General features: G+C 47.6%; 1 protein-coding gene across 1 annotated transcript; it reads right to left on the bottom strand.

Annotated features, from left to right (window-relative positions):
- Nucleotides 1-239: 239 nt before the first annotated feature.
- On the bottom strand, nt 240-9,602 carry TrissinR (Trissin receptor). The gene is made up of 4 exons (XM_045766911.2): nt 9,471-9,602; nt 5,759-5,918; nt 2,775-2,840; nt 240-1,326 (listed from the first exon to the last, which is right to left on the bottom strand). Exons 1-4 carry the CDS (start codon nt 9,590-9,592, stop codon nt 412-414), a joined length of 1,263 nt encoding a protein of 420 aa, XP_045622867.2. The 5' UTR covers nt 9,593-9,602; the 3' UTR covers nt 240-411.
- Between the last annotated feature and the right edge of the window lie 273 nt (nt 9,603-9,875).

Genomic DNA, 9,875 nt, shown 5'->3' with positions numbered 1-9,875 from the left:
TGGTAGACAACTGTGGCACCACAGCTGGTAGACTACTGTGGCACCACAGCTGGTAGACAACTGTGGCACCACAGCTGGTAGACTACTGTGGCACCACAGCTGGTAGACTACTGTGGCACCACAGCTGGTAGACAACTGTGGCACCACAGCTGGTAGACGACTGTGGCACCACAGCTGGTAGACTACTGTGGCACCACAGCTGGTAGACTACTGTGGCACCACAACAGCATGTAGGATCATCCAAGGAATCGAGCAAATGCGTTAAAATTCCGACGCATTATTATAAATTATACCACCGCGATGGTGACGTTTTCTAATTCTGGGCCTTGCTATGTTAGGTGGGTTGGTTGGGTATGGCCGCGTGTAGTGAGGCCAAACAGTCGGGTTTTTAACGGAGTGAATATTGGGTGCTCAGACCAGGTGGGTCACGACCTTGTCCCTCCCGCTGAGCCTGGCCACCACCGTGGGCCGCTGCGGCCTGGCGCGGCGCGTCTGCCGCAGGCGGCAGGTGAGGAGGTCGCAGGAGGAGGTGCGGAACTTGCGGCTCATGAAGGTGTAGAGGATGGGGTTGACGGCGGAGTTGGCGTACATGAGGAGGAAGGTGACGGGGGTGAGGAGGTAGGAGGCGTGGGAGGTGTGGTTGTAGGCCGTCCAGTAGTACTGGAGCATCTTGCGGGTGTGGAAGGGCAGGGAGCAGGCCGCGAAGCTCACCACCACCACCACCAGCATGTTGATCACCTTCCGCCGCGCCCGCAGCACCAGCGGCGACGGGTGCAGGTGCAGCGCGCGCCGCCGCACCCTCGGCGACGCCCCGCGGCGGCTCCTTCGGGAACTACCGAGGGGCGTCAGCGGGATGACATCCGGGGCGGAGTGGTTGTTGCCGCGCGAGCCCTCGTCCCTCACGCTGGCCATGGACACGTACGTGGACATGATGGACTTGACGGAGCCGCGAGTGACGCGGAGTGACTTGTCTCTAGCGGGGGTGTTGGTGGGCGTGCCGCCCCCGCCCCCGCCCTCCACCCCAGCACCGCCCGCAGCGCTGCTGGAGGTGGAGCTGACGGAGGCGGTGTGCTGAGTCTTGAAGGTGCCGTACTCAGCGGCGGCCAGCTCGGCGGAGGTGTAGTGCGGGGAGGTGGCGGCGGCCAGGAGGCGGCCCGAGCGCCACAGCGTGTGGGCGATGCGGGCGTACAGCAGCGACAGCAGCACCAGCGGCAGCAGGTACAGCAGCGTCAGGCTCACCACGTCCCAGATCCGGGTGTCGAACTGGTCACGTCGCAGGAGGCACATGGCCTCCGTCCCTCCTCCCTCCACCGGGTACTCCTGCACCTGCAACACGTCGCAACATTCTTGCATCACAGTCTGGGCTCTCATGCAACATTACCACAAGTTAAACAACTAACCCAAGAATATCTGTACATTTCAACAATCGTTCATTGCATATAATAAAAAAATATGAAAATAATAATAATAATAAAATATATGATAATAATAATTATAATAATAAAATTAATAATAATAATCACATAGAAATCCCAATAACGTGATATATATCAATGCGAGAAGTCACCAGGGCTGTGAGGTGGGAGCGACCCCACAACCAAGGCAGTGTAGGCGCCACATTCTACCACTAGTGGTGGTGGTGTATGTGGTGGTGGTGTATGTGGTGGTGGTGGTGGTGTGTGTGGCTGGCAAGGCCTTGGTCGTAGCTTCTCGCCGCCTCACAGCCCTGGTGGATTTTCTTATTAACAATAATAATCTCCACCTATAAGAATATCTGTCTGTTTTTTCATTTTTCCAAAGAAGGATGATATGGCACTTGGGACTAGCCTTACGAAAACTTTGCAGAGTAATTGGTCTGGGTTATGGACATGTATACAGGACATGTATACAAGACATGTATGTGGACATGTACACCCTATGTATACAGGGTGATCCTGGACGAGCTCCATGTTTACCTTCGTATTAAACAGCAAATTACACTAATTTTCAATCTCAGTAAATGAAAAAAATGACATCCTTACAACGTATTAATTTTAGTTAGGATGGAAGGTGCTGAAGGTATTACTGAGAAGGGGAAAGAGAGGGGGTGGAATAGGGGAAAAGAGTTGAAAGAGGAAGGAGAGGAAAGAGGGGCAGAGAAACCCGGGCACAGCCAGGTACCCGACCTAGTAATAATATATATAGGAGTAGCATAGATTCAGACCTTTCATCTATATTTTTTCTTCTGCATTATGATACGTTTGACTATATATTCCTAAATTTTGGTGAAAGTTCACAGAGGTTAATTAAGTCATCAATTCACTCCAAACTGCTCAAACTTTGCTGTCAATGTACTTCAAGGCACATCACAATATGCTATCAATGTTCTCCAAGCACCAAAACACTACTATCAATACACTTCAAACGCCACACACACACACTCTGTTGTTGACAATGTACTCCAAGCCACGGCACACGCGGCTATCAATATACTCCAAGCACCAAACACTCTTATCAATATACTTCAAACTCAAGACACACTGCCATTAATACACGTGACGTTTCATACACAACACTGTATAACATTCACCCTCCTACACCCCACACTTCCCTCATACTCTGTGTAGTATATAGTCGATAGACTTTTGACAAATTATATGGCAGCAGCAACAGTTGCACTCTACAGAGTTTGAAGTGTGTTGATGGGTTTATAAACCTCTGAGTGCGTTGATAGCAAGAGTGCACGAACGCTCTTAAGGCTCAGAAAGGCTCACGCAAACAGAACAAACACTTACCGTGAAATAGAGGAGTCTGGGGCAGGAGTAGAGAGCAGAGAAGATCCATACCAATATCATCGTCACCTGCAACACAATATACTGGTAATATATATATATATATATATATATATATATATATATATATATATATATATATATATATATATATATATATATATATATATATATATATATATATATATATATATATATATAGTGGTGTGTGTGTGTGTAATTACCTAAGTGTAGTTACAGGATGAGAGCTACGCTCGTGGTGTCCCGCGTTCCCAGCACTCTTTGTCATATAACGCTTTGAAATTACTGACGGTCTTGGCCTCCACCACCTGTACATGTGTACATGTGTACATGTGTGTGTGTGTGTGTGTGTGTGTGTGTGTGTGTGTGTGTGTGAGGGGGAGAGATCTTGTGATAATTTGAGCGTAACTTTGAGCAAACTCAGTAGCCTGACCGAGGCCTCGGGTCACGGAAAGTTAAGGCCAACTTGCTTCTCTCCTGTTAGCGTTCATGCGAATATTCCCGCGTTTTTTTTAAATCACTAATCTGTCCAACAGCTTGATGCTATTTTGTTTCATGAGCGCAACATCACTCGAGTCAAAACATGGCGTTGTTCAGGTGGGAAACTAAGACCAAAGTCTTATGGGAATTTCTTGGAATATCGCCCATATAATTTCTCACACTTACTGGTAAATAGTACTGTAGGTGAACTTTATTGTTATATCTAAACCATTCACTGACGCTGGGAACATGGGGACGGACTGCCACCCTACACACACACACACACACACCCACACACACACACACACACACACACACACACACACACACACACACACACACACCCACACACACACACACACACACACACACACACACACACACACACACACACACACACACACACTCACCCAACCCGTCCTCCTAACATAACGTCGTATGTTGACGTACACTCTACCTACCGTCAAAAACTGTCGTACTAGAAAATGGTAGCGGGTTGCGAAATTGACAGCATGTCCCGTTTTCTGTTTTGGGTCCTCTGGTAGGATAGGATAAGGGCATTTTAGTACGACAGTTTCCTGACGTTGGGAAACCTTAGGAGGCGCCGGGAGGAGCCAGCCAGCCGGACATGCTACTATCATTACACACAGAGATCACACTAACGTGATGCATCAAATGAACAAATCCACAAGGGCCGTGACGAGGATTCGAACCGTCGTCACGGCCCTTGTGGATTTGTTCATTTAAAAACGTGACAAACATTTCGCGCCAACGCTCCAGAGAGCAGAGTTAGGTGGTTGTGTGGCGCCCGCGGTAGTTAGTGTTTGAGGGACCGGCCGAAAGTTATTCTAGCGCCCTCAACGGAACATGTTAGGCCAGGACACACATGGAGCTGAGTGGATGCAGATCAAACCAATAGTTTAGGCTACAGTGCTCCGAGTGCTGTGGAGTACCGCTACTGGCTTGAGATCTCAGTACCTGGAACCTGGTCAGGACCTGGCCAGGTTATCCTCACAGTCATCGTTCAAAATTAACTTCATCGGTCCCGTGTTGCAGTGGGCTACGCTCTAAACTTGCAATCGAGGATCATGGACTCGATCCCCGAGTGAAACCGCAACGGTTGGGCACGTTTCAAGTCTTCTGATGCCCCAACTAACCTATTAGGTGATAGGTGCCCAGGATATTGGCAACTGTTGCGGCTTGCATCCTGGGTTGCAAGTATAGTCAGCACAGTTGGCTTCGTGGGGGAAGGGGAGATCGATAAGCTTAATTACAGGCTTCCTGTCCCCGGCAACGGGAATTATTTAAAATATAGATATATAAGAAAGCTCGTAATGATTTACAACCCCGTATTACGGCCGTGCCAGCGACGTAGGCAACGCTGGCAAAGCCCTGAGGAATTAGCGGGAAAATTGCCCGGGAAGGCCGCCAGGCGCCTTCAACTGACAAAGTCAAATTTGGCGGGTAATTTAATTGTCCCGCCACAATGCGCGGCCTTTATGGTGCTCTTGTAAATGTATCTGTGTGTGTGTGTGTGTGTGTGTGTGTGTGTGTGTGTGTGTGTGTGTGTGTGTGTGTGTGTGTGTGTGAGGTGAGGATATCTATACGTGTGGTGAGGGGTATCTGCATACGGGGTGACGATATCCATTTACCTAAACTCACGAGAATGTTGTAATACCCAACACACACACAACAAAAAAATCCCTGAAAATTTTTATGAAACATTCTTGTATTTTTAGACCTCAACCATTTAAGCCGTAAAGCCACAATAATTAAATACCTTTGTATTCATCAATTGTTCTCACCTGAACACTGGCCTCTATTGGTATTTTTAACCCCCCGTACAATGACATTTGTAACTGTTTTGGAACACATCTGTACACACGAGGTCAAACATATGTGAAGGTTTTCACATGTATAGGAGTAGGTATTGGCGAGACACCTGTAACAGTTGTGGCATCCTTGCATGTGTGGCTGCAGTAATATCTGTGTCAAATCCACGAGGGAAGGTTTGGAAAGCTGTAATAGGTTTAGTATTAAGGGGGGGGGGGCAGATGTGGAGCTATGGCAGGTGTGGATTATCTGGCAGGTATGACTGATGCAATTGGAGCAACCGAACGAGGAGCAGAGCAGATGTGGGAAGGCAGTACAGGTGTGTGGAAGGCAGTACAGGTGTGTGGAAGGCATTACAGGTGTGTGGAAGGCATTACAGGTGTGTGGAAGGCATTACAGGTGTGTGGAAGGCAATACAGATGTGTGAGGAAGACAATACAGGTGTGTGGAAAGCAGTAGAGGTGTGTGGAAGGCAGTACAGGTGTGTGTGGAAGACAATACAGGTGTGCGGAAGGCAGTACAGGTGTGTAGAAGGCAATACAGGTATGAGAAAGGCAGTACAGGTGTGTGAAAGGCAATACAGATGTGTGAGGAAGACAATACAGGTGTGCAGAAGACATTACAGGTGTGTGTGGGGAGCCAGAGCGACTTACTATCATATTCTTGCGGGTAAGAAGGGTCTTGGCTCGGAGGGGCTCGACAATGGCCAGGTACCGCTCGCCACTCACCACAACCAGGATGATCACTGAGGCTGTGTAGCTCAGCTGGTTCACGAACTGGTACATCAGACACAGGAACTCCCCGAAGTACCAGCTGTGGGCACAGACGGGTGTTAGTGGGGTATACAGGTGAGGGGGCGGGTGTTGACGGGTGTTTAATACACCAGGAGGAAGGGCAGTGGGTGTTGACAGGTGTTTAATACACCAGGAGGAAGGGCAGCGGGTGTTGAGAGGTGTGTAATACACCAGGAGGAAGGGCAGTGGGTGTTGACAGGTGTTTAATACACCAGGAGGAAGGGCAGCGGGTGTTGACAGGTGTGTAATACACCAGGATAAGGGCAGCGGGTGTTGACAGGTGTTTAATACACCAGGAGGAAGGGCAGCGGGTGTTGACAGGTGTTTAATACACCAGGATAAGGGCAGCAGGTGTTTAATACACCAGGAGAAGGGCAGCGGGTGTTGACAGGTGTTTAATACACCAGGAGGAAGGGCAGCGGGTGTTGACAGGTGTGTAATACACCAGGATAAGGGCAGCGGGTGTTGATACACAATGGAGAAAAATTAACACTTTCCCCTGAACTTCCTCTGATCAATAAAACAACATTATTATGTTATTGGGACAATATAGACAAATAAAGGAATTCCCAAGACCTTTGCGACAGGCTGGTGTTGAGGTTCTTGTGGCAACAGTGTCTAAGAATACACCCGGTGAGGGACACAGTGTCTAAGAATACACCCGGTGAGGGACACAGTGTCTAAGAATACACCCGGTGAGGGACACAGTGTCTAAGAATACACCAGGTGAGGGACACAGTGTCTAAGAATACACCCGGTGAGGGACACAGTGTCTAAGAATACACCCGGTGAGGTACACAGTGTCTAAGAATACACCAGGTGAGGGACACAGTGTCTAAGAATACACCCGGTGAGGGACACAGTGTCTAAGAATACACCCGGTGAGGTACACAGTGTCTAAGAATACACCAGGTGAGGGACACAGTGTCTAAGAATACACCCGGTGAGGGACACAGTGTCTAAGTATACATCCGGTGAGGTACACAGTGTCTAAGAATACACCCGGTGAGGGACACAGTGTCTAAGAATACACCCGGTGAGGTACACAGTGTCTAAGAATACACCCGGTGAGGTACACAGTGTCTAAGTATACATCCGGTGAGGGACACAGTGTCTAAGAATACACCCGGTGAGGGACACAGTGTCTAAGAATACACCCGGTGAGGTACACAGTGTCTAAGAATACACCCGGTGAGGTACACAGTGTCTAAGAATACACCCGGTGAGGTACACAGTGTCTAAGTATACATCCGGTGAGGGACACAGTGTCTAAGTATACATCCGGTGAGGTACACAGTGTCTAAGAATACACCCGGTGAGGTACACAGTGTCTAAGTATACATCCGGTGAGGGACACAGTGTCTAAGTATACATCCGGTGAGGTACACAGTGTCTAAGAATACACCCGGTGAGGTACACAGTGTCTAAGTATACATCCGGTGAGGGACACAGTGTCTAAGTATACACCAGGTGAGGTACACAGTGTCTAAGAATACACCCGGTGAGGTACACAGTGTCTAAGAATACACCAGGTGAGGTACACAGTGTCTAAGAATACACCCGGTGAGGTACACAGTGTCTAAGAATGCACCCGGTGAGGTACACAGTGTCTAAGAATACACCCGGTGAGGTACACAGTGTCTAAGTATACACCAGGTGAGGTACACAGTGTCTAAGAATACACCCGGTGAGGTACACAGTGTCTAAGTATACACCAGGTGAGGGACACAGTGTCTAAGAATACACCCGAGCTGTTTCTTTATGATGTTCAATTGATATAAACTCTTAGATTGTAATGAATATAGCATCTCAAACTCTGGAGATGAGCGGGAGAGTTATCGTGTGATAACATGATAACTATGGAACAATAGATGTTATCATGAAACAAATATAGTGACAGGAAACATATATGATGACATGAAACAAATATGTTGACATGAAACAAATATGTTGACATGAAAAAAATATGAAGGCATGACATAATAACTATGATAACATGATAACTATGGAACAATGAGGTGTGGTGATAACTGAGTCACTTAAGTGGTCACATCTCTAATAAGATCTCAGCGACAACTGAGAGAGCTGAGAACACACTCCAGGTGGTGAGTCACAAACACAATATTTAATATTTACCAAAAACAAATTTTTTGGAATAAATGGAGACAATTTTAAAATCTGGTGAAATGTATACGAAAGCGCTCAAGCTATCCGGCTCCGTCCGGTCGTGTGGCTCTGTCTGTCCGTGTGGTTTTATCCGGCCGTGTGGCTCCGTCCGGCCGTGTAACATTGGTCTCACTAAAGGATGCATTTGCATTCGTACAAATAGGATCCATCAAACACTTACGCATCCCCCCTTTACGAAACCTGTATATCTTTCCTCAATCATGGCGGCTTTGTTTACATATGTTCAAGAGTTCACGCGTCCCGAAGCACTACGAGGCTGTCTAACACAATATTTACATTGGAATGTGACGTTTCCCAGCTCGTAAACTCTTTAATAAATACACGAGAAGCAGCAGCCATGATCTGGGAAAGATGCACAGGTTTCGTCAGGGGGATGTGTAAAGGCTTGATGACTCCTGGTCCCCTGATACGTTCTCTTCTGGCTCTAACTCTTCAGTGATCTCTGTCTAGCCTCTGTAGACAGGGATTACTGTCAACGCGTCATTCCCGTTCCATGATGCTCAGACATGCTCCTCCGTCTGATACTTTAACTCTCATGTTTATCAGGCTTCAAAACTGTCTATAATAGTTTCTGCTGTCACGTCTGTCCTCGGCCCTCTGTCACGTCTGTCCTCGGCCCTCTGTCACGTCTGTCCTCGGCCCTCTGTCACGTCTGTCCTCGGCCCTCTGTCACGTCTGTCCTCGGCCCTCTGTCACGTCTGTCCTCGGCCCTCTGTCACGTCTGTCCTCGGCCCTCTGTCATGTCTATCCTCGGCCCTCTGTCACGTCTGTCCTCGGCCCTCTGTCACGTCTGTCCTCGGCCCTCTGTCACGTCTGTCCTCGGCCCTCTGTCATGTCTGTCCTCGGCCCTCTGTCACGTCTGTCCTCGGCCCTCTGTCACGCCTATCGGGAGTCCTCGGCCCGTGCCCTTGACTGTTGTCTCTCACCCCCTCGGCCCTCGGGGACTCTCCCTCGCGCTGGATTAGATTTAACTTTCAGATTGGATATATATCCTGCAGATTCCGGCAACCTTAGGCACAAGAACACGCTTAGGTTCCCAGAGCAGTCTGTACAGTCTTGCTCACAAAGGGTGAACGATAAGATGAGTCCTGAACGGTCGCTTGCGACGTGGACATGAGACGAGTTATCTTGAGATACATGGAATTGTCAAGTGTTACCAGAGGCAGTTAAATTTTTTCATTTTGCTTTGGACTTGTTTGAGAATATATGATATTGTGAAGAGAGCCTAACCCAGCCTAATCTAACCGAATTTAATCTAATCTAACTTGACCTAAATTAGCCTAACACAACCTAATTTAACCTTATCTAGCCTAAACATTGTACTTGTTTTGCTGTGTCTAGTTTTTTAAGACTAGAGTTTAGGACAAGTAAGGGAGTCACTTACTCTTTGATGACGTAGAGAGCGAAGTTCTGATAGATGCAGAAGACAGCCACACACAGGTCAGCAACAGCCAGGTTGGTCAGGAAGAAGTTGGTATGACTCCTCATCCTGCGGTGAAGCACCATTACCAGCACCACCAGCAGGTTTCCTGCAGGAGAGGAGGAACAAGGTGTTATCAATTAACATTACATCAGACAGGCTCTTCCAAGATGAAAAAAAATTGAATTGTCTCTTCTCTTAATCTCTTACAATATTTCCTTTAAAATAGCCTTTCTCGTGAACGTATTTTTAGTTTAACTAAACAGTTAAATATCTTAGCGTTTTTTTTAGTAATTACGATCTACTTTTATATATATTAATAATAATAATATTTCAAGAGAAGCGAGGTTTATATTCACCCAGAGTTTA

This window comes from Procambarus clarkii, chromosome 89, assembly GCF_040958095.1.
Source record: "Procambarus clarkii isolate CNS0578487 chromosome 89, FALCON_Pclarkii_2.0, whole genome shotgun sequence".
Lineage (NCBI taxonomy): Eukaryota > Metazoa > Arthropoda > Malacostraca > Decapoda > Cambaridae > Procambarus > Procambarus clarkii.
Note: the sequence above shows the minus strand (reverse complement) of the source record. Positions and strands in the feature narration are given on the sequence as shown.